Source organism: Tiliqua scincoides, chromosome 2 (genome assembly GCF_035046505.1).
Source record: "Tiliqua scincoides isolate rTilSci1 chromosome 2, rTilSci1.hap2, whole genome shotgun sequence".
In the NCBI taxonomy this organism is placed as follows: Eukaryota; Metazoa; Chordata; class Lepidosauria; order Squamata; family Scincidae; genus Tiliqua; species Tiliqua scincoides.
The window spans coordinates 141646509-141671170 of record NC_089822.1 but is presented as its reverse complement, the minus strand read 5'-3'; the positions used below and the strand labels follow the sequence as shown (position 1 = coordinate 141671170).

Below are 24662 nucleotides of genomic sequence, written 5' to 3'. Positions count from 1 at the left end.
AAAGTGACTAGACAGACAAAACATGGCTTGTAATCTCATCTAGCCAATTTCACCACTCAATTGAGCTAAGAGAAATGGCTTCGGTTAGAAATTGAGAAAACTGAGCAATCTGCTTTCCCAGCTGAAGCCCTTCCTTGTAAACCTGCTTTCCTAACTGAAACCACTACTTCCTCCTGCATCAAGCTAGTATTGTTAGAGTAGGGCTAGTAACCCAAGAATGGTAAGACAGAACCATCACTGTATGTATACAGACTGAAGGGTCCAAATGCTACAATGGATCCAAGAGCAACTAGGATATGCAAACCTGAGGGTACAAGACTGACAGTGCAATCCTAGGCACATCTACTCAGAAGTAAGCCTTACGGGGTTTGAGGGGACTTACTTCCAGGTAAGTGCACATAGGATTGCAGCCTGCCAACTGTAACAGAGCCCTTGAACATCAGTGTAAATCCTGCATAGAACAAAGAAAAAGAGGGAGGACGAAGGCCAGCATGAAACCCTAAAAACAGATGAAACAGATTTTGAGGGTAGGTACATTTCATTGTCTGAAGAATGAATTCTGCTGAGTAGGTACCTGAAGTTGACCGTAGGTTGTTCCTGCACCATCTCATACTGCTACTTTGCATGCAATGGTAAGAGAGAACTGTGGGTCATATTCCTCAAAGCAGGAAAGGCGTGGCAAGGGAGGAATGTGCACGGACACTGCTCTGGTTCCAATGCAGATCTTAGCTGTGAGTTTTAGCAGCAAACATGATGGCTATATTGTGGATTCTTTGCTTACTGGACCAAAATGAAATGCTCAAACATTCCATGCTTTAGTGCAGACCCTGTTGCACAGTACTGACGTACAAGCACCCATTTTTCTATAGTATGAACGTGTACATGCACCAGAGGTTCTGAGAAATGGCCTAAGTGGCAGGAAAACACTGAGCTCTTTCTGTTTTGTGCTACTAAGGTCCTATAAAATGCAGTGAAATCTACTACTCTGTGTAGTTACACACCGGGATATGTAAACACACACACAGACCCTGTTTTCCAAACACAACGTCACAGCTTGGCTCATCTGTCATGAGGCTTGGCCAGTGCAAAGAAACTAGGGGTCCCACAGCCCAGCTCCCATTCCCACCCAAATCCACAGAAAATTACTACAACAGGAGGAGGAAAAAACAACAACCAAAGACTGTTCCTTTATTAGCACACTGAGGCACTTCGATAACTTAGCTGTTGGTGGTGGACTTGGAATGGAGATGCAATAAATAAAATGGGAGAGGGGAGAACTGGGAGAGAAGAGCTGGTGCCACCACAGTCTTTCAGTAGTTTCCTCAAGTGCAGAAGGGGAAATCTACAAGGGGTGGAACCTGAAGGGTAGAAGCTGGCAACTGATGAGGCCCATTTGGTAGGAAGTAAAGAAGGACTTGACCTTAGGAGGACACTAGGGTAGACAGGCAGCCCAACGGCCAGCACTGGATGGTTGGGCATCATAAAACCTAAGTGGGTAGAATGCCGAAGTATTCCTACTCCAGAGCAGGGAATTGGCAAGGCTGATTTGTGCATTTGTGGGGCAGGTACTGGCTACAGCAGCCCATCCCTTAGTCATGTACAAGGCAGAAAGGAGCCTGTCTGGTTCAGTCTGTCTGGTATGTGGTGATGAGGGAGAAGGGTTGCCCCCAGTAGCATCCTGGCACCTGACATCCTGGCACAGGCTCCAGGGTTGCATCATCCTCGAGACAGTTTTTCTTTCCCAGCAAGCTTTTAGGCCTCCTGTGGTCCCTTCTTGAGGCCAAAGAAGCTGGAAGATCGGGGAGGTGGTGCCATGAGCATTGGAGCTTGGTTCTTGTGGGTTATCTTGATCTGAAAGCATACAGTACAGGATGTGCCAACCGTGAAGCAGGAACTTGGCTGCACCTCTTCTCTATCCAAACACAGCCTCCACAGCAGTGGAAGGAGCGCAAAGTCCTGTTCATATTGTTCTCTAACGATTTCCACATCCCAGCCACAAGTGCACTCATGAACCAGGAAAAGTGAGCCCAGACTAGGAATCTGCTCCCCCAGTAAGCCAGGTCTTTGCCTATACCAGTCCTAGGAACCCTTAAAAGCCAATGTTTCCCTTGGTCCTTACCGTGCAGGGTGCCTGCATCCAGGGCTCCCCGTCAATCTGCATGGGGAGGTGCTTGAGGGTCCTACAGAGATAAAATGCAAGGAGGCCAGCATGAGATCTCGGAAGCACATACATTTTGGTGGGGTATTTATTTCACTGTCTGAAGGTTACATTATGCAGATCAAAGCTCCAACATGTTTATGTTAACTATGCACAATGTTTAAAAGTGTTGTTTGGTCAATTTAAATGCACAAATAGTGCAGGTCACTGGATGTAAAATGTACAATACAATTTAGGGGCCTCTAGTACTTTGATCATGCTTCCATCCCCTGTGCACAGTTTACCATAGAAAAAAAAATTCAATTGAAAGTCCAATGAAGATTTTTTGTACCGTAAATAGCAGGTGGAGGGCACAAGAACCAGGGTGGTGCAAACCCCACCACCACCATGTCCCACCATGGTTTAGTGGAATTTTGCATGACATTCCCACAGTTCCTTAAAAATAAATAAATGAGCCAAACACACACACACACACACTCTGAAAGTAACATGCAGTTTGGTCCTAAGACACCTAAATTCTGAGTGCCAGAGGACTAGTTTCCTGCCTTGACCAGCCAGTATCACTGCTAATAATATACATAAGCATCTATTTAGCGCATTCAGTGCAAAGCACATTGCCCTGTAAGTTGAGCCAGTATTATTATCCCCATATGCTAGATGTGGAGTCTAAGATACCAGCTTGCCATTATACTTTAGCAGGGGTGCCCAAACCCCGGCCCGGGGGCCATTTGCGGCACTCAGGGACTCTCAATCTGGCCCACAGGGAGCCCCCAGTCTCCAATGAGCTTCTGGCCCTCCAGAGACTTGCTGGAACCCACTGTGGCTGCAAACAACTGCTCTTAGCATAAGAGCAACTGTTCAACCTCTTGCATGAGCTGTGGGATGAAGGCTCCCTTCACTGCCTGCTGTTTCATGTCTGTGATGCAGCAGCGGCAGTGAAGGAAAGGCTGATCTTGCTTTTTGTAAGGTCTTTTATAGGCCGTGACCTATTGCAAGACCTTCATTCATTCATATAAGTTCCATTTCTAACATACTCATTTATGTAAATAAAAGTTATTCAAATTTGATATGTAAATTAATTTTTTTTTTCCTGGCCCTCGACACAGAGTCAGAGAAATGATGTGGCCCTCCTGCCAAAAAGTTTGGACACCCCTGTACTATACCAACAGGGTAAACATTATTGCCAGAAAGTCATCATGCAAAGGCTCAAAGGTACTCTTCTGATTCACATGCCCCAGAACTAAGTCCTGGTATGGTAAAAATGGTTTGGGGAGGGTGGAGAGGAGGCCCAGTGACTTGCCAGCCTCATTTCTCTCTGTCACGTTAAACACAACAGCTGCAAGAGAAGAGACTGCTGAAGCCAGACCACCTACTCACCGCACTGTGAGCTCTGAGCACTTTGCCAGTCGCTTGCCAGCACTCTTCAGTCCTGTGTAGATCTGTCCCATCTCAATCACACCCTCCAGGCCCACCACCTCCATCCGCCGGTCACTCAGATCTGAATAGAGAATGGCAGGGAGGAAAGCACAATGGAAGCAGCTTGCTACTGTGCATATTTGCTCTAACCAAGCCTCTTTGGGATGTTTCAACAGTGCCTGCCTCACACCATTTCTCCTTTGCACTTTTCAAGCCATATCTGCCCTCACTTTTTACACCCACTACATCTCCCCACCTGCCAGAGCACAAAGGTTGCCCTGTCTTCAGCTCACCTTGTATGCAGTTCTTCAGGGTTTCAGCATCAGTGATCACCTGGGGTTGTGCTGCCCCGCCTGCTATGGTTCGTGCTGCTGCCTCCCCCAAAGGTCTTTTGGTCTCTCCCCAAAGGTTGGAGCCTCCATGCATGCTGGGAATGTTGAGCATAGCGACTCCAGAAAGTGCTCCACTGAGATCAAGGGTCTGCCCACAGCACTGAATAGCAGACACATGTGGAAAAAGGAGTAACCAGGCAAACAGTGTATTGAAAGCAATTCCTTCTTTAGGACAAAGCTGAGATGGTCTGGCTCTATACCTAGCCTTGACCAAGAGAAGCAGGGTACAATGAAAGTTTTCATGTGTAGGATGACGCCAGGAAATATTTTTAAAACAAAAAGTGCTTGGGTTCAAGCCTGCTTGGCACTCACCCAGCCTGATCTAGAAGCCCTAATCTCATTTGCACAGTGGCCCCAGGTTGTTTATGGCCACTCAAGGATGAGGGACAGGCACTCTGAATATGCTCAAAGGCACAGTTCTTCCTAAGTGCCAGGGTCGAGTCCTGGCATTCACAAGAGGTTCCAGAGCTAAGCCCTGACTTAAAAAGAACTCATAACATACAAAAGGGCCAGTAAGTGGCTTATCTCAGGCACCCCAGTTGCAGTGCACCTCCATAGGGGAGAAGCTCACCTCCACGGACAGGCACTCCTTGAGTTTTTTGCATGTGGCAAAGATGGTCTCAGACGTGGCAAACTCAAAATACCAGAGCTTGTTCTTCATTCTGTTCAGAAGAGGGCAATACAAAAGGCATGTGAGGCTGGAGTCCTCCTCTTGCTAGAAAGGTTCCAGTCGAGCACACCCACCTTCAGGACTTGTCTCTCTAGGCATTCTACCAGTATCCCTTCCATCGTCCAACTACTCTGTGCAAGGCATACATACCCCCACCCTCATCCACAGAATTAACTGCTTTGGCAACTGCCCAGTGGCCACTGAGAGGTCGGGGACCAGGGACACCCCTTCCCAGTAGCAGAGCTTCCTGAACACAAGGAATTTCCCACTGCCAGGCAGGGCTGGTTGCAAAGGACTCATTAATTCTGAGCAGCACAGCAAGTCCTGAATTCTGGTTGCCCCTGCTAACCTGCTGTTAAATTTCTCTGGGTATTTCTCCCTCATGACATGGAATCGGTGGGCAATGGAGGCATCCTGGAAATAGAGAGAAAGTCAGAGATGAGGGAGTACTTCATTTCATGGAGCTGGGGAGGCAACTAAGCACAGGGCAACAGGGGATGGGAGCATGTGTCAGGCATCTCAGCATCTTCCACATCCGCTGCAGCTTTCCAGAGTGGAGCAGCCCAAAGCTCTCCTTTCCCCTCTCTAAAGCCCCCGGATTCTCCTCCAGTTTGTCCTGTCTTCTTACTAACCCAATGTATCCTTCTTGCTACAAGTCTCCTTGCTTCAAGTCTCCCATACCCTGCACCCATCTCTAGCTATGGCCATTTCCCTTCCTACTGCCACTACAACCCTCAACTGCAATAGTATGGCAACAGGGCACAAGAGTGAAACCCCACTCTCCCCATTTCTCACAGTGCGCGCACACATACACCACTCTCTCCCTCTCTCCCCTCTGTTAAAGTGTAAAATGAGAAACAATCCTTTCCTGGACATCTTCCCTTGCCCCTGTCATACTTACTACACCAATAGAGAAATAGTTGTTGATGATCTCATAGGGAACAGGGTCACCTTTTTCATCAGGGTTATCAGGTATCACCTGCACTGACCAGCGATCCATCTGCAGGATGCTGCTGGCCTCAATATCTTTCAGTATCTTCCCCAGATTCTCACCGTCATAACCTGCACAGGAATGGGTGTTTTGGACAAGGGAAGGGGAAAGAAGGAGGGCAAGAGTTCAGAATTCATTATTTGGAGAAGGCATACTGATTTATACACTTTAGACTGGAATCTGGGGTCAGAGGCCAACTACAATCTGCTGCTGTGGGTTCTAGTTCTTTACCTAGAACGGCCTGGTTCAGGATAAGAACAAATCAAGGTGACAGGGACATAACTGGACTAAGTTTCAGTGAGTCACATTCCTTTTTCTCGCATTCCCACTATGCCCCTGAAAGTTGTACATTGGGTAGTGGAGGAGGAGGAAGAGTTAAAAGGAAAGAGGAAATGTCAGACTATTTTTTCTATTTCTTCCCAGAGCATCTACAGCATCTTGATGGTCTAACCATTCAGTAAATTCAGATTTCCAAATGATTCATGCCTACTAACAACATTTTGGAAGTATTACTTAAAACTTGCTGTTTTGTTGCACTAGGGCCAAATTGCACTGAGAACACTCTGTTTATAGTTAACGCTATTGAATCCCATTCATTTCAGTGGGAGTTAAACATGCACTTTATCCTATTTTATTCTAACCCTGCAAAGCAAGTTATGCTAAGATATTCATAGCCATCTAGAGACTCAAACTGGAATGTCACTAATCTGTATCCAATCCACTATGCCTCATTATAGATAGTTGTTGTTTTTAATGTTTTGAACTCAAACTGCAAAGGATGAATTTTAAAAATAGAAAGAAAACAAGGACCTGGTAGAGACACATTCAAACCTAGACTCTGAAATCAGAGGGAGAAGTTAGGCTCAGCAGTTGCCTCCATGATGGGGAAAGTGACCTGATAACGTCTTAGGTGGGCCAACTGATCATATTCAGGACTATGACAGAAATGCTACTTGGCTAAAGATGCAATCCTTGCACATTTTCTTGACAGTAAGCCCCACTGAATTCAGTGAGACTTATGTATGACGAAGTAAGCTTAGGACTGCACTGTAAATAGTCTTAGGTAACACAGGGGAAAGGCCCATCTTCAGAGAGTTACAGGTCTGAGTTCAAGTGGTTGGCAGGAGTGAAGACTGGTTAGAACAGACCATTTTGGTAAAAAAAAAAAAAAAAAGGTGGGTGTTACCTCCTCCCCAGCGAAGGCAGCGGGCTAGATCGTTGCCTGTTCCCAGAGGCAACACAGCCACTGGAGGCCGACTTGGCAGGTTGGCTTTATCTGGAAGCAAAAGAAAATAAGTCATGTGTTTGCACCACCTCTGAAGTTTGGCATTGGTCCTCTATTTACAACACGAGTGGCAATACTAGAGATGTCAACTGATAGCAAGTGGTCAGAAAGATGCTTTACCTTTAAAGATCTACACAGCTTGGGAGCAAAGTATCTGAAAGAGGACTGTATCCTTCTGCCTGGGCACTGAGGTAATAATCATAAGTGATGTTTTATTAACTTTTATTAACGGTTTGATTTCATTTCACTGTATTTATTTTGTAAACTGCTTTGGGTGTTTGTTTCAACCAAAAAGCAACCTAGAAACGTTTTAAGTAAATAAAACTGCTGTGCGGCCTACCAATGGCATCCAAGATCCATCCCACAGTGCCATCACCACCACAAACCAGGATTCGGAAATCTGGTACATCCCGGAAAAAATTCAGCCTCGGAAGAAAAAATGATAACACAGACAGTTCAGCACCCATTCCACAGATGCCCCTTGGTCCTAACTCACAGAACCCCCCCGCCATGGATCTCAGATTTCCCAAGCTCTGCCAATGCTCCTCATTCCCCACTAGCAATCTCCCTCATCTCTTGCCTGCAAAAAAGGTTTGGAACATGGAAATGGAATACACCCAAATCCACAGCAACTCACCCAGGTCCAGGGCCTCCCTTCACCAAGTTGTAGACCTGCCGTGGGTTGAGGAGATACTGGAATTTCCGAAGCACCCTTCCAGTGAGGTGAGACAAAGACAACCAATTAGAGACCACCTAAGTGAAGCCCACAACAGGCTTTGAGTACAGCCAATCATCTTTATGACAGGTTTAAAGGCAACTGAATCCCAAAGGACAGGGGTGGTCAACTAGCAGCCCACAGACCAGATCTGGCCATCCAGATAAATGTTTCAGGCTCCAGTCAGCCCCACTCAATTTTAACTGTGGTGTGACAGAAAGATTACCTTCTTCATTCTTGTAATGAAAGTGGTACTTTTTTTTTTCCTTTGGAAAAGACAGGGACAGCTCGTGTTTGGATTTCATGCATGATGCCTTAATGCATTGACCCCATAATGGTGAAGATTTTACTGTTGAATGGCTTGAGTTTTGTTTTTAATTGAACCTGATCACTCATAAGGGTGACTATATGTGAGGCAAACAAGGAGGGGCCATAGCTCAGTGGTGGAGCAAATGCTTTGCATGCAGGCGGTCCCAAGTACAATCCCTGGTATATCCAGGTAGAACAGGGAAGGACTCCAAGTCCAACTCTACATAGATGCTGCCAGACAGAGCAGACAATACTGTCCAGTGGTCTGAATCATAGCTTCATAGTCTCTGAGGAATAAAGTGGCCCTCAAGAATTCAACATTTGACCATCACTGCTATAAATTAAGATAGCCGTTTTTTAGTACATTATTAATAATCCCTAGTTGCTAACTAACAGCATGCTACCTTGGGAGCCTCTGACATCCCACTGTATCAAACACAGATTTAAAACCTAGGGAATTTAAAAGATGAGTCAACCTCACTTCTGTGTGATTTGAGGCATGCCAGGATGCCTCAATCTTGGATGTGAACTAAACTTCCAAAAAATTTATGAAAATGTCTCAGAAAACCTAATTGAAATATGTCCTGGATTTAACTATCCCAACCTCCATATTCAGGAGCAGTATAACACTAAATATCAATTGTTGTGGGGGACAAGAGCAGAGGCGCACTACAGCTGTCATGTACTGTGTGTGGACTTCCCAGAGACAGCTGGCTGATCACAATTGGCTGGCCAGCCCTTTGAAGGCTCTTCTTCACAGATCACAGGTCCTGGAAAAAAGAGCATCCACAGTCCCCTTCCCCTTTTATGCAGCGAGTCCCATTCCTCTCTTACCTCTCGCCCTGCTTTCCGCCACTCTTGGGGTTAACAAACACAAGCAAAGGGTGAGTGTCAGGAACAGGGATAATCTGTGGAAAGAGGAATGGACAGAAGAAAAGGCTAAGAGGAGGAGCTTGGCCAATGGTCAAATATGGTTGTCCACTACTGTGAAAAGTGCAGTAGCACATGCAAGGGTTGAGAAACAGGTAGGTATGTTACTCTAAGGTGGATATGACAAAAACCGGATCACTCTTCTCTACTAAACTCCAATTCTCAGGGTCCCTATGGGAAACTAGCTTGTGATGCAACTGAGCGTTCAGATCCAACAGGCCTTCCATGGCAGAGAACAGAGGCTGTTAAAGGTTTGGCCAAGGAACTCCCTTGTTCCTTGTGAACCACCAGGGGGAGCCCTGGAGCCATTTATAAACTCCTGGGGTGGGGGAACTTTTTTGAGAGAGAGATGAAGAGATTTGGAACTGAAGCTTATTATCAGTGTCAGAGCAGAGATTACACGCAGTTAGTTGCACCTTCCTCATTCATACGCTTTGGTTTTTGTTTTTTTTTTAAAAAACAACCACAAGTTGCACCTTCCTCATTCATACGCTTTGGTTTTTAAAAAAAAAAAAAACAACAACCACAAGTTGCACCTTCCTCATTCATATGCTTTGGTGTTTTTTTTTAAAAAAACAACCACAAGTTGCACCTTCCTCATTCATATGCTTTGGTTTTTTTAAAAAAAAAACAACAACCACAAGCTATCTCAGGAATGAGTGAAGGAGGGACTACTTTTCCTTCCCCCTCTGACAATTTTCTTGCTCAGAACTGTCCCTCTGAGCTGCTCCCATGTGGGAGAAAATTTTTTCCTACAGGTGAAAAAACAACTGAGCGAGAAGGGAATTGAGGCAGGGAAATGGTCAGAGGGAAAAAGAGCTAAGCCATCCTCTACCTGTTCCTCCTCTTAAACTCACAGCCTCCCAAGGTTACTTTTAGTTTTAAAATAACTCCACAGAAGTTACACATGACAGCTTTTAATGTCATGTTTCAACCAACTAAGCAAGGCAGGCTGTGGTCTGAGATTAAAAAGCTTCAGCCTCAGATGTACGGTGTTTGGCTGAAATCAGTCAGCAATGAAAGGGCATATCAAACCTATATTCAGTCTCTCTATCTTGCAACAACAACTTTCACGCATGGCACAAACAGCACAACAGACACTTGCAAGGTCTTTTTATTTCCATATGGAAAAACTGCCTCAGGGTAAAGGAAGCTCCAACTATTGCCTCCTGCACCACCTTGCTGGATTACACTAAGTCCCCTACTTTACAGAGCAGTTAGTTCCCAGACTCTATTGCTCACTTGAAACTGATGTCGGAAGGAACTGCCAGTTCTTGCCAGCCTAGTGCTATTGCACTTGTGGAGATGCATCAGCAAAGGACGTACTGTGCCTGCGCAAAAACACCAATGCAGCCTCCCATAAGTCAGGGAGCGTGTGTACTAGTCACGTACACTGAACAGGCAACACAGATCCTTGGTGCCAACAGAGGTTAACAGAGGAGAAGAAACTTGACAAACCCTTCCTATGACCCCAAGCTCACCCGCAAGGCCTGTCCCTCAGGTGTGGTGAAGGGCTGAACTGGCTCTTCTGAAGGGGTCCCACAGACCCCATTCTTCTGACTGTTCTGCCGTTCCTGGAACATGAAGACATAAACGTCAGTTGGGGAGATGGCATCACAACAGCTCAGAGGAGGCAGAGTTGTTGCTTGGGTGCAAACCTTTGTGTCTGTAAGAGTATAGTCTTGGTGGCCATGTTTCCAGGACTGCAGCTTCCTCCTCTTCTACTTTCAGCACCTATTTATACGCAATTCTTTATTGCACAAGTGCACAGCGAATATATAAATAAGTGCTGAAAGTAGAAGAGGTTCTGCATGATACAAAATAGAAATAGAAAAAGTAACACCTTCTTAAAAAAACAAAAAACACCCCCATACCCAGCAGGGTTCTAGTCCTCATTGTTTATGAAGCAAACCTGAGCACCACACAAAAGACAACGTTAAATTCTAAAGACCAAAAGACCTGGATGCATCTTTTGTTTTCAATATTGAAGAACAAGACTTTTGCATCTGCACACTTCCCTATTCTCACGGCCCTCAGCCCCTTATCTTCTATGCAAACATGTGTATAGTCAAACTGAGATTCTAGATACCACATATTGTTTTGTGTATGTTGTGACAAAAAGATGACAATATGTATTTTCAAAGTCACCAAAATCAATTTTGCAACATGAATTAAGAATGTTACATGTATTTGTTTGCTCCGAGTCATTTAAAGTTGCCACTCAATCTAAAACAAGCGTGTCAAACATAAGGCCCACGGGCTGGATACGGTCAATGGAAGCTCTTTTTCCGGCCCTTGGGCTCGCCCAGCACCAGCACCAGCTGCTGAGCTGTGCCGAGTTGTCACTCCTGAAGAGGCAGCCCGCATATTTGCGCTCTCCCAGATATTCAAATATGATCAATATTTACATATAGTCTCTTCTGTCATTTGCAGCTAATGAGTTTCTAAGTGAGAAAAAAGTGTTTATTTCTGGACATGACATGTTTAATGACATCACTTCCAGTCCTCAGCAGGCATCATAAATGCTATTCAGCCCACTGTATGAAACAAGTTTGACACCTCTGAGCTAAAAGGTCTGCACAGTTTTCTGATTTAAAAAAATGCATCATTTTCTGATCATGGTTTGCTTGCTGCTTTATTACATTTTGTAAAGTTACCCTCTCGTTATTGTATGCTTTGAAATCTGCTCGGGGTGATGGCGGAATTGTGGCTGACATAAAGACCAGCAATCAGCACTGTCTTATTCAGAGAATGGGGAGCAAGTTGCTCCATGATTGACATAAGAACCAGCCAGTTAGTGCTGTGCAAATCCAGCTTCAGCACAAACTGGAGGCAGACATTTCTCTTGAGGCCTATCCTGAGGAGAAGACTATAGGAATATCTGAAGAGAAGCACATGCGTTTTCCACAGTGCATTTCCTGCAGAAATTATGTTTTGTATGTACCCTTATTGATTGGTAGACCAGATATCACCGCAGGACATAAAAATGAACATGTTCATTATGGTCAACAACAGTGCCTACAGCCTAGACCTCAGGATAGGCCTCAAGAGAACCCTGTTCCTCCAGTCTGAGCAGAAGCTGGATTTGCACAGCAATGACTGGTTGGTTCTAGCGTCAATCATGGATCAACTCACTCCATTTCTCTGAATAAGACAATGCACAACACTGCCTCCAAGTTTTCAAAAAGCCGTTGTCTGTGTGTGTTCCATATATCCCAGTAAGCCCCTTGCTCTCACCAACACAACAGGGTAGATTGCGGAAGGTGGCAGGATATGGTCTTTGAGGATTCCACAGTCACAGGTTGAAGACATGAGGGACAGGCACTCATCATGAATCTAGGGAGAACAGAAAGAGTACTAGCCTAGGCTCACACATGCCCCCAAGCATGAGAAAGTGGAAATACCCACCCAAAGCTTCTAATGCAGCCTGTTCCCCTCCCTCTTCCAACACACCAGTACTGGATTTGTAATTCTTCCCTCTGTATCATCAAGCAGGACAAACATCATTAGAACTGTCAGTTGATAAAATGAAAAGTTGGCCAGTACATCAAAAGATTTAAATTTCACTTAGTGGCAGCAATATATGGCTCTTACTTATAACATGGTCGTCTATGCAAGTAGGGTACAGAATAGATCATAGACATGGTTTTGTCTTAGAGTTGAAACTAACGTACTTTATAAGGACAAATGCTATTTGCTGCCAAAATAATGTCCCTTTCCTCCATTGTTTATGCAGGGGTTTTTACTGCCTGATATTTCCGTAGCTTCTTCAATTATTTGTAATGTTCTTATTCTGGTTGTAAAAGCACTCTGCAAATCAACACTCAAGTTGTCCATCTACCTTCTTGCCTCAACACACCCACACGGAAGATTTATTAAGTTATAGTGAACGATAAGAATTCTACCAGGAATTGTCAATTTTGTTCCTGTTTCCTTGCTAGTCAGGAAAACTATACCAAGGTGTAGAACACCTGGGGAGGGCTACAGAAATAACATCACCTCCACTGACCAGTGAATTGGCTCTCAGTACTGCTGGGAAAGGGGAAGAGGGTGGTATGTGCCCATACTTGCCAGAGGCCCTGGGAGAAATTTTTTACTTCTCCTGTAGAGGCCTTGGAAGTCTCATAATAGAAAGGTAGGTATTGTGCCAGCCCAAAATATCCTTCCTACTCCATCACCTCTTTCGATTCCAGAGGGCAGGATGAGAGTCTACAGGCAGGATAATATCTACAGGCTTGTCCTTTTTATAAGGTGTTTGATGCCATTCTTCTGTCCAATTGTAATTATGTTTTATGGTTGTTTTAAGATTGTTTTTGCGTTTTCTATGGGCTTTTAAGGTATAGTATAATTAGTTTTTAATTGTGACCTTTATTATTTTTTGTACTTATTTCTGTAAGCCGCTTTGGGCCTATTCAGGGAGAAAAGTGGGGTAAAACCGCCATAAATAAATACCAGCCACATTCTAAGGGACAGCAATGGATTCACTTATCAATTCTGGTACATTGGTGGCATCTCAGCTGTTCTCGTGGTAGTTTCTTCCTGTCATCTCCACAGCTGACTAAACAGCAATGAGAGTTGGATGGAAGTAACCTTGTTTTTCAAGGGCAGGGGACTCCCCCCCCCCCACCAGGGGCTCCGCTGAACAGGGATATATTCCTTCTCTCTCAATCATGACAGACACAAGAGGAAGCAATACAAAATGCCAGAAGAGGGCCCTACTGAAGAGCCAATCTTGACACCAAATCTATCAGAAGCAAGGGGAGAGATGGTACAAAGTTCTCACCTTCTGATGACACCATGCACAGTGCATGCCTGTCAGGCTCTGAAAACTCTTGATCTTCTTTTGACACCGGTCACACTTACTGCCGTCACAACCACCTCTTACCCAGACATGGGCTTGCACCTGTTGAGGAGCAATAACAAGTAGCTGCTGCTGAAGGGTGGGATGGTTTTGAGTAGAAACCCACAACTCCTGGGTTCTATCTACAAGGTGCCAGACAGGGCCTCGAACTAGTGCCTTCAGGTGCCCTACTCCCATCAGGACAGCTCTCAGACAGAGTAAGTTACTGCCTTATCATTGCTGCACTGCAGCAACACTTAGATGATGGTTAGTATCCATTGTTGAAGAACCAATCTGGATTTGACAGAGCTGGTGTAACTCTTGCTTCTAGCTTAAGTTCCACTATCTGAGCAACCAGCTGCTAGGTGTAGCCACAACAGACTGCTGGTCCAGTTCTGACTGCCCTTGTCTATGACCCCTCAGGTCCTGATCTGCTTATTCCAGCTCAACCCTGTCCGTTTAGACTGCACTCTGGCTTGCAGCCAACAATCCAAAGCAGACCCCTGCTGAGGCCCAACTCTATGCCTATAGAAGGAATCAAGATCTAAGAAGTTAGGATAGGAAGGGAAGAATGGGAGCCAGGACTCCTGAGCATTTGTTCCAGGGTTTCTCCAATGCATCCGCTGCAAACTCTTGCATACTATTATGGAATGGTTAATAAAACTAATGTAACTCATTGACCAAGAGCAAGACTAAGGAGTTAGAATTAACCGGGTATTCACTTATTCATCTAAGCCAGGGTGCCCAAACCCCAGCCCGGCCCTGGGGCCACATGCGGCCCTCGAAGATTCCCAATGCGGCCCGCAGGGAGCCCCAGTCTCCAGTGAGCTCTGGCCCTCCAAAGTCTTGCTGGAGCCCATGTTGGCCTGACGCAAGTGCTCTCAGCATGACGGCCAACTGTTCAACCTCTTTGTGAGCTATGGGACAAGGGTTCCCTCCACTGTTTGTTGTTTCACGCCTGTAATGCAGCAGTGGCAGCAAAGGAAAGGTCAGCCTTGCTTTGTGCAAGGCCTTTTATAGGCCATGAGCTATTGCAAGATCTTCATTCATTCATATAAGTGCCATCTCTAATGTATTCATTTATGTAAATTTATTCAAATTTGAAATGTAAATTAACTTTTTTTCCCGGCCCCCAACAGTGTCAGAGAGATTATGTGGCCCTCCTACCAAAAAGTTTGGACACCCTGACTCTAAGCTAAAGATTTTGGAACCAAAGAATAGTTACTCCAATAACAGAGCGAAGAAGACATGAAGGTAATAAGTGATGAAGGGCCCAATCCTATCCAATTTCCCAGGGCTGATGCAACTATGGCAACAGGGTGAGTGCTGCAACCTGCACTGGGGCGGGGCAGTCATGGAGGCTTCCTCAAGGTAAGGAAATGTTTGTTTCCCCTTACCTCAGGACTGCATTGTGACTGCATTGACACTGGAAAGTTGGATTAGATTGAGCCCTAAAAGTCTCAAGTGAGGAATGATGGCTAGAAACGCAGGGGATGACAGCTACAACCCCACTTTCTGGGAAGGGAGACAGTGCCACCCACAGTTACAAGAATGGAGGGATGGATAGGGAGAGCATCTAAAAGGAAGACTGGAGAGTCTACGGAGGAATCAAAGTGCCTGTTCTTCAGCTTTAGAGATGGAGTCTTTCCAGAGTTTAAGGGTAGAGCAGAAAAGTAAACACAAGAAGACTGCAACATGCTCATGATGGAGGTAAATGGGGGAATACTGGTTTATAGATGCAATGCCCTCCCCTTTCCCACGTCACTCACACTGGTGTCACGACGGCTCTTGGCATAGGTGCTGATGCAGCTGAGTGGGGCCTTGCGGGCACAACGCTCATGCACTGTGTACTTGCAGACTGTACGCACAGGGATGAGAAGGAAGGGTAGGTTCACTGACAAGCCAGGAGGCAGGGATTAAAAAACATCTCCAGCTACAAGCTGCCCTCACCTTCCCTCTGACCATCTGACCCTATTCATTCTCCCATCTCCCGCCCCAATCCTCCTTGTCAGCATTTTGAAAGCTCAAAGCCAAAGAGAACCTCTTTGAGATGGGAACATCATAGATGGATGGATTTTTTTCTCAGAATATGTTTGTACTGTATCTCCTTTCTTGCGCATGGCATAAATCTCGTTGGTGAAAGGATGTCACATTTCCTCAGTATGCCAATGACCATACTCTATATCTGAGATTATGCAGTACTTTTTTTCTATTAATGGTGACTCTGGTTGCTGTGTAGAATGTAGTTGCATGAGTGTCAACCCACTGCTGGATAATACTTGTGATGTAATTAGTGATGCACATCACTAATTATATCACAGGCTCTCCCTGCACACCCCATGTACATTTCATTTTGGTTGCTTCAGAACTATCACTTACCCTGAATTGGCCACTCTTTTCTTAGTCTGTGATTTTCCTGTGGGAGCTCACAAAATCTGACCTTCTTTTTTTTTTTTTTTTTAAAGAGTAGGCCATCAGTATCATCCAGTCCAGTGTAGACACAAGTGGTTAAAGGCACAAGAGCCCTGAAAAGCTCCTGTAGCCTTGAAATAAAACACTTCCTCACTGCAAGATCAGCTGCTCTCCCATTCAGTGTGGCTAGGGAATTACTGCTAAACAACTTTTGATTTGCCCTAGTGTGGGGGGGGGGGCAGCAAAGGGGGAAAGAGGAGGCTTTAATTGCTTATTCTCATTTTGTGTTTTTTTTAGTGACAAAATTGCACTAAAAATATTACTATTTTTAAAATGAGAGGGAAAAAGTCCGTCCCCCCCTTAAAGGCAAAGACATTGACATTGGGGCAATTCAGAGAGGCTATTTGAGGGGCAACCAGTAAGGCACTAACACCCAGCCACCCTCAGCTTCCTTATTCAGCACAAATGGGAGGATTCATGCTGAACAGCTGCTCTGGTTTGCCCTAATGTCAGTTCCTTTGCCTGGAGGGATGGGAAATGAGATTTTAATTACTTTTTCTCCTCTAGTTTCTTTCTTTTTTTCTTAAAAGTGAAATAGCACTATTCCACCATTAGGAGAAGAAAAGAAAAACTAAAAATGAGAGCAAATAAGTAATTAAAGACCTTCTCTGCTCTCTGGGAAAAGAAACTGACATTATGGTAATTCAGAGAGGCTATTCACAGAGCAAATCAGAGGCTATTCAGCACTCATGTCCCACCCATACTGAATAGGGACATAATCAAATGGACTCAGCTTGCTAAGAGGAGGCTTATGATTTGCTCTTTACTGAGTAAATGTTACAGAAGGATCTTGGCCAGAGATGGGTACTGCTACATAATAATAAAGCTCTATACAAAGTGCATTCTGGAATCACCATTTTAATTGTACTTCCAGTTAGTCACAGCAAAACCAATGCCTCAGCAGTGCAGAGGACTCTAGTGTAGAAATCCACTATGAACCAGCTTCAAGAAAATTTCTAGATTTTAAAGTGACAAAGTATCAGGAGTTTCTTCGACTCCCTGCATGCTTGCTTTGTTTAAAAAGGCAGGCTTCTAGATTTTATATTTGTAGTTGTGGAGAAGCTTTTTGAAATAAGGAAGGAGGTATCTGTAATGATTTTGAAACAAGAGTGAAATTGGAATGAGCTTTGAGAGCAAAGAAACATGTACACTCTGCTTTTAAGGGGATCGTATACATATCTGATCTCCAGGTTTTAGAAGCTGTTTCTGGTCCAGTCAATTTCACTGATAAGGGAAATGGACATATACACACCCACAATCTCTTGCAGTAGAGCTGGAAATTAGTTTTTGCTTTCCCTAGGTACCACTTAAGATGCTATACACATCTTGAAAACACAGTTTGACAATAAACTGTGCAAGGATATGTACCAACAAATATGCATATCATGGGCAATGGCAGTTGTACAACCCTCTCTCTAAAACCTACCAAAAATTATCATCTGTACACAGTTAAGCAGGCCTGTCTTCCTTGACAAAACATGATTCAAAAATCCTAGCCCATTCCTTAATTGAATGTAACAACATCCCATGATATTCCTTCTATGGAATTGTTAGGTACCATGTCCTAATTGTATAAAGAGTGCAAAGGAGGAGGAATATCATGGGATATGGACAGCGACTTTGAGCTTGCTCTTAACAAACAACATCTAATAAGCCAAACACTTGAACATTTATCTCATTCACAACAAGCTTCCAAGATCTGACTTTTCAAGTTACAGAATTCTTGGCTGAACCAGCTATAAACTAAAGGATATTGCATACCTCACCATCCATGTCAGAGTCACTTCAGACTGGCTAGCTGCCTGACACTGTCAGGTATATTTCACTCCCCTAGCCAGGTGGAAAAGTCTATAACAGCAAACTCTTAGAGCTGCTTCTGATATTACCTGACCAGCATTGGAGCTGCTGCAATGTTGTGCTGACCTACACTACCCCTGTAGTGTGAGGCCACATGTGTGAAAGGACTCCACACACCAGAGTTCTAGTGGAAATCAGCATAGACCCACATTGTGGGAGGGATGGTGCTGGCGTGGGAAGGAGCTGCATTTATTGCTCCTCCAGTGTGATCTGAAGTGGTAAGAGAAAGAGCCCTTTGGCAGCAGGTCCCATGCTGCTGAGAATGAAATAGGCATCTAGGTATTACAGATATAGCGATACTGCAGAGGTAAGAGTTGTGTCAAGACATGGGCTCATATTGCTAAAAGATAACTTCACAAAAGCAGAAGGAGACATTACAAGAGACACAGACCTGCTAGTTGCCCCCTGCCACTTTCTCCTCAATTCGTATTAACACAACACAGGCCTTAACACATCTTCGTGCTCTGTTATACTAGACATTAACCAAAGAAGGGAAAATGAGACGTAAGATAGTGCAGTTCTGGGCCTCTCCTGACATCCAGTTCTGCTGCAAAACGTCTTCGTGTTCTGCGGATCCCTCTCCCTGCCCCCAGATTGCTTCACTTACAGACACAACACTCCCAAGCCCTTTTCAAGGCAAGTGTGGAACCAAACCAGGGAAGAATGACATGTGCCTGCATCCCCCTCCCACCTGTACCCCAAGGACCCAGTGACTCACTCACAAGTACAACGCAGGCCCTGCTTGCGCAGCCCCAACAGCAGCGTCTCACACACATTGCAGTAAACAGGGCGGTTGAAATGCTTCAGGCGCCAGAGGTGCTGACCGTCATCTTTCATGGTCTGAAGCAATGGAGAGATGACCGACAGTTAAGAGAGGCTTGTTTGGGCTGTGCCGTTATTTGGCTGACTAGACGGCTAGAGCAGGGCAGAAGAGGGATCTCTGAGAGATGCGGAGAAGCTGCGAGTGGGTCAAGGTTTTGTGCAAAGGTACAAACCAGTTCCCCACAAACAAACCAATTCCCAAGGGCCCACAGCTTTGGACCTTAAGAACCAAGCCCTACAGGAATCATGCCATTTTGTTGAAACTCCTCAAGGAAAAGGGCGTTTGCTTGGGAGTGTGGAAGTAACTGCATTTATGTGTACCTGAGCTTTAGGGGCAATGACATGGGATGTCAGTTTTGCTCCGTACAGAGCCAACCAAAATTGCTCTGTGATTTACTCATTATATAAGGTGGCAGTTTGAGTCTTGCTTCCAGTGAAGCCTTGAACCAAACTGACAGGGTAGTTTTGGCAAAAATCTGAGATCAGATAACAAAACCCCTGTTTTGCCAGATTTTAAGGCCAAGCTCTGCCTGGAGAATTATGCCCACTTTAAGCTAATTAGCTCCCCTTCTTTCCTCAAAAACGACCCTGGTTGTGCCCTGCAGTACTGCTGGACCCCACCACCAGGGTAGCTCACCTGTTTAACCTACAGAGGTCCTCCTTCCTGCCAGCAGCCTCCCGCCACTACAGCAGCCCCTTGATCCTCAGCAGGTCTTGGGCACAGCAGCCAAACACCAGTCTTAGTGTCTCTAGCAGCTTCTGCTCCAGCAGCTTCCAAAGTCCATTCACACATCAGTCCATTAGCCATCAGTTCCTCAGTCCATTAATCCAGTCTGTCCTTCCTCAAGCTTTCCTCCTTCTGCTGCCCACATCCCTATATCTCTAGTTGAGACTGGCACTTAAGGTCAGCCAGGCATCCTGCCTGTGCCTTATTGAGGCTTTCTGCTGCCTTTATATCTTTATGGGCATTTGCCAAGGCCTCCACATATGTGAGATTTTTCTCTCTTTCTAAGCAAATTAGCCCTTTTAACTTGGCAACTTCCTCTCTCAAAGTTCTCCTCTCCACATCCTCCCCACCTGACCCTCTGAGCCTTTTCAGGGAAAGGATACCATATTTAATGAGTCCTCCCATATCCTGCACCATCTGGAATATGGTCCAAAAAATGCTCAAAGTAGCCCAGACATTCCATAACAGGGCAGGAGCATTTGTTTCCCATATAGCAAGGTCCAGGGCCTCCCAGATCTGCCAGAGATCCATTTGCTTTGCTCTCTTGTTACGAAAGGGGATATTAATTGACTTTGGACTCTGACTTGGATACTCTGCCTTGTGGACTGACCTTCTGGCTAATTAATTATCTGGCTCACTGACTAATGGACTGACTAACAGACTACTCAAACAGGCTGCAGAGAGCTGGAGAGCTGAGGTGTGCTGCTATACCTGGAAGGACTGCTGCCTTAGGAACTGGGAGGAGGGGTCCCTGCAGTTTAAATAGGCAAGCTACCCTGGTGGTGGAGTCTAGCAGTACTGCCGTAGAGAGCTGGGGCCATTGTTGGGGAACGAAAGGGGAGCTAATTAGCTTAGAGTGGCATAAGTTCCCTAAGTGAGGCTTGGATTGGGAATCTGGCAGAACAACCCCTGCCACTCTCAACCAATATATTATCATGATGGGGGCAGCAGGGGTATATGTCTTTCCATCTCTGCCCACCTCTCCTCTCCACCCTTAACCCTCTTGCACTTACAGCCTCCAGCCCCAGTAGAACCAAGAGAGGGACAGTGGTGGCACCACCACGAAGCCACTCAGACAGAGAAACAGTGCCGCTGCCATCATAGTCAATCTCTCGCATCATCTCCTGCAGGATCTGCGTGGAAGAGAGATTGGGGAAGAGGACATCAGAAGGGAGCAATATATGTTCCTTAGCCCTTTCTATTCAGTCCTGGTTAGTTTGTAAGCTAGGCCCTACTCCTTTAGTTTGAAGAGAAAAACCCCTAAAGGACAGTAAAGTAGGTCCACCAGATGTCTATTTAAGTATCCATAATTATTTGTAACATATGGCAGATTTTAACCTTCTCTTGAGCCTGCTGAGCATTTTCATTCTTCTGCGGAAGAAATCTGAATCCCAGGGCTTTGAGGCAACAAAGGCTTTGAAGAGAGAGTGAATAGGGGCCTGCACTCTCAACTACTTTGTCCTAAGAAGCACAGCACAAATAGAGCTGGGAGGCTCCACTCCATTAGAGCAACCCCATCCTCCTCCTCCTCCTCCTCCTCCTCCCCCTCCTCCTCCCCCTTTCTGGCTGAACCCTCATCTTCCTCCACAGAAGCAACCAGTTTTGCTTCCTCCACTTTCTGGTGCCAATGTGAAATGCTAGCACAGCTTGTCCTGTGTGCTCCAATTAACCTTAAGCCCGATCTCAGTGGTACCCATATGCCAGAGACAGCAATTCTCAGCAAAGGATGGGAACTGAGTAAGAGTTGGGGGGGGTGCCCAATGAGAACGGGCCATGGTTGAACCGCACTTACTGGTTTGAGCTCAGTGACATCCCAATCCAGATATTCAGCCACACGCATCATCTGTGTGATGATGCGGTCCACCTCCTGCAAGAAAAGAGAGTTTTTAGGGAAGGGGTGCATATGCTTCAAGTTGACAAAAGATGTCCCCTCATCAGGGGGTAGGGAGAAGCCAAAGAAGGCATAGTATTCCAGCCAGCATAAAAAGAGGACAGTTGCCTTTATTGTGGCAAGAGATGCAGCAACAGAGAAAAATTTCAACTGATTTTCATTCTATCATGTAGCTACTTAGAGGTACAGGTGTCCTGCCAGAAAAAAAAAAATGTGGCCATCTTAGACAACTAATCAGGCAGATGCATATGAAGTGGGTCAGGTCTCTGACATCAGTTAGATTGGGATAGGAGGATATTTGTAAGCAGAGCAAGCCAGTTCAGATGACACCTTAGCTGCCAGACCGTCCCACACAATTAAGGACATACATAATGGTACATGCAGGCCCTGACCCCCACTTCACTTCCCAATTAGCTTCCTTAAATACAGGAGGAGGGTGGTGAACTATTATGTAGGTGCAGCAATACGTGCAAATGGGTGATTCACAGGAATCCCTCCCCTTCCCGCATAATTAAGAAAACTGACCCAAACAAAAGAGGAAGGGGCAGGGTGTGCGCAGACTGTGGACATGCATTTCATGAGTTGCAGGAGGATGGCTGGGTTGTCCAAAACACCCCAAAATGATTGTATTTATTGCATCATACAAGTCAAATTGACTCTTCCAAATAAAGCACTAGTGAAATGGCAAGAGCAGAAGGGGCTGAATTCATAACCAGGATTGGGACCACCTCAAGCTACAAATGCAGTAATATGGAAAAGTCCCACAGGAAGCAGGAAACGATACTGGAGCAAGCGTTTCTGTATCTGGGTATCAAAAACGGGTCTTCAGAGAGAAAAGGTTAACATAAGCAGAAGACAGAGATGTATGAAAGCCACCTCAGGCAATGGATTCTAGGTCCCACTGAGGACATGCATAACAAGAGACAGATCCGATCCACAAAGCATAATCTGCAAAGATGTTCTCCTGTGCAAGTACCACTGAAATGAAGCTTGTGCAGGAGACAGTCCCTGAGGAAGTTAGTTGACACATGTAAATTTAAGGATGGAGTCTTTCAGCTTTTCTGCCTCAGGTAACAAAGCATCTCGTGATGATTGTGGCATAATTCCTATGTGGAAATTATCTGTCTGTGGGATGGAGGTGCAGGGGTGGAAATAACCAGCATATCTGTGGGAATGGAGGAAAGAGGAAAAGAATGGGGAGACTGAATTCAATCCCACAAGGGGAATCGGAATTTGTCATACTACTCACTGAACTATCAAGCAGCCCATTCCCATCTTTGTCATAGAGCTTGAAGGTAACTGTGGGAAGAGAAAAAAGTGGTCAGAAATGGAAGCTTCTAGATGAGACACTGCCAAGGGCATGCAACTTCATCATCACCCTTCTGATCCAAACATTCGCCACAAAGTCCCTATTCCTCCTGCCCCTTTTGCCTAGCTTTATTCCTTGGAAGGGAAATCCATCACTGAAGCAGTTTTCCCCACCGTTGGAGACAGTTTCATTGCTGCCTTCACACTCCAATCCCCAAAGCACTAAATACTGTCATTTTTAAGAAGCAGCTACAGCAATCCAGAATGCCAGAAGCATTCTTTGTTGATAGACCTTTACAGATGCAGTAGGGCTATTCAGAGAAAAATGTGGCTGTGTTGTGCATCGTGCAATGAGAGGATTAATGTGACTTCCAGGACATGTAGGAAATTATTATTATCAAGCTTTCTGAATATCTTGTATAGAAAAATGGGGTAAACATTACATTAGGGCTAAACTTACAACAAATACATAAAATGTTAGGGGCATCCCTGGGGTGTTGAAATTGCTCTCTCTCTCTCTCTGTGTGTGTGTAACACTTAGACACATTCTTTCTGCCCTGCTCCCACCCACACAACAAAGCAAGAAATCAGGCCTTTGGCTGCCTGTTGCTCTCTTGATTTTTTGCCATACTCACACTCCAGCTTGTCCTCTGGCCTCCCACCTTCCAGCAGTGAGAAGTAACAAGAGACATCATTGACGCAAACAAATCCACTAGCTGAGAAAGCAAAGAGAGGTTCAGGGTGAGAAGACCACTTCTTCTACCTGAGGGCCTCCTTCTCTCTCTCATACACACAGAGCTCTTAACCCCATCAACTCCATCTCCCAAAAATGCTGTTGCATATTTCGCTGCATCCTCAGCTTACAAGCTCAGCCCTCACCCTAAGAGACGCTTACCATCTGCCTCAATTTCTAAGTATTCTGTTACGATATGTCAGAGAAGGTGCAAATTCCTCTCCCAACCCCATGCCTCTCAGTATAGAAGCATGACAACCCTATGCATCTAGCAGTTTTTCTGTTAGAAGTCTACTTACCAGACTGTTCTCCTGGCTCTGATGTGGCCTGCCCTGCTGTGGTCTGGAATGACATGAAGAGGTGGCGGCAAAGCTCATCTGAGATCTCCTCTGCATCCAGGTAGCTTTTCAAGAACAACTTGAAGCCCTCAAAATCTATTGACTGGCAGGGAAGAAGAAAGAGAAGAAGGTGGGCACATTAAAATGGAGCCAATGTCACATCTTCAATTGAGGCAAAGGTCACAGAGCATTGACCTGACTAATACCTGGTCATTTCAATGCTAGATGTATGAAGGAGGAATAATGGAAAATCTCCCGCATCTGCTGCCACCCCAACCTACTGAGGGCAAGTCCCTTCCCCATTATTAGATGTCCAATGATGCACCAGAACAGTGGTTACAGTAAGGGGAGGAGTCATCACATGAGTTGGAAAGAAAAATCAAGCTGACAGCAGCACAGGATTGGTTGGATGGGTTTGAGAGCAGCCACAAGGGAGCTTTGGATTGTCAGGACAGAGGATGGGAGAGAGGAGGAGAAGAAAAAGGAAGCAGCAAGAGAGAAGGAAATGGTGTGTGGGAGATTCAGGGCAGGGAGTGTCTGTAGTGGGAGACGTTGCACAGAAAGATCTGGATGAACTGCTTTGCAAGATCACTTTGCCTACATTACAGTGTTAGGGCCAATTCCATTCCCAGAATGAGAGATTTTCCCAAAAGGCATCCTCCTTATTCTGGCAAGGAAAAAGATGGAAGATGGAGAAAGGAGGAAGAGGACCATACGTACATCTCCTTGCAGGTGCTGGGACAAGGTACCCTCTCCATAAAATTCCTGCAGTACATCCTGTACTTTCTTGTTACTGTCTGTAAAGGGG

The 24662-nt window shown here is 45.3% G+C and overlaps 1 protein-coding gene across 2 annotated transcripts in view; it reads right to left on the bottom strand.

Moving 5' to 3' along the window:
- Nucleotides 1–1185: 1185 nt before the first annotated feature.
- DGKA (diacylglycerol kinase alpha) overlaps nucleotides 1186–24662 on the bottom strand; it is a 57295-nt gene continuing 33818 nt past the window's right edge. For both annotated transcript variants that reach the window (XM_066614198.1, XM_066614199.1), the window contains exons 3-24: nucleotides 24575–24651; nucleotides 23816–23957; nucleotides 23419–23499; nucleotides 22725–22774; nucleotides 21377–21451; nucleotides 20598–20717; nucleotides 18758–18875; nucleotides 15476–15564; nucleotides 13650–13769; nucleotides 12104–12202; nucleotides 10348–10440; nucleotides 8771–8844; nucleotides 7550–7624; nucleotides 7253–7338; nucleotides 6814–6903; nucleotides 5538–5698; nucleotides 4986–5050; nucleotides 4538–4628; nucleotides 3868–4066; nucleotides 3536–3656; nucleotides 2120–2180; nucleotides 1186–1851 (exon numbers count right to left, since the gene is read on the bottom strand). In XM_066614198.1, the coding sequence (XP_066470295.1) occupies nucleotides 1753–1851; nucleotides 2120–2180; nucleotides 3536–3656; nucleotides 3868–4066; nucleotides 4538–4628; nucleotides 4986–5050; nucleotides 5538–5698; nucleotides 6814–6903; nucleotides 7253–7338; nucleotides 7550–7624; nucleotides 8771–8844; nucleotides 10348–10440; nucleotides 12104–12202; nucleotides 13650–13769; nucleotides 15476–15564; nucleotides 18758–18875; nucleotides 20598–20717; nucleotides 21377–21451; nucleotides 22725–22774; nucleotides 23419–23499; nucleotides 23816–23957; nucleotides 24575–24651 (2186 nt within the window). In that variant the 3' untranslated portion in view covers nucleotides 1186–1752. The remainder of the gene's footprint in view (nucleotides 1852–2119; nucleotides 2181–3535; nucleotides 3657–3867; nucleotides 4067–4537; nucleotides 4629–4985; nucleotides 5051–5537; nucleotides 5699–6813; nucleotides 6904–7252; nucleotides 7339–7549; nucleotides 7625–8770; nucleotides 8845–10347; nucleotides 10441–12103; nucleotides 12203–13649; nucleotides 13770–15475; nucleotides 15565–18757; nucleotides 18876–20597; nucleotides 20718–21376; nucleotides 21452–22724; nucleotides 22775–23418; nucleotides 23500–23815; nucleotides 23958–24574; nucleotides 24652–24662) is intronic.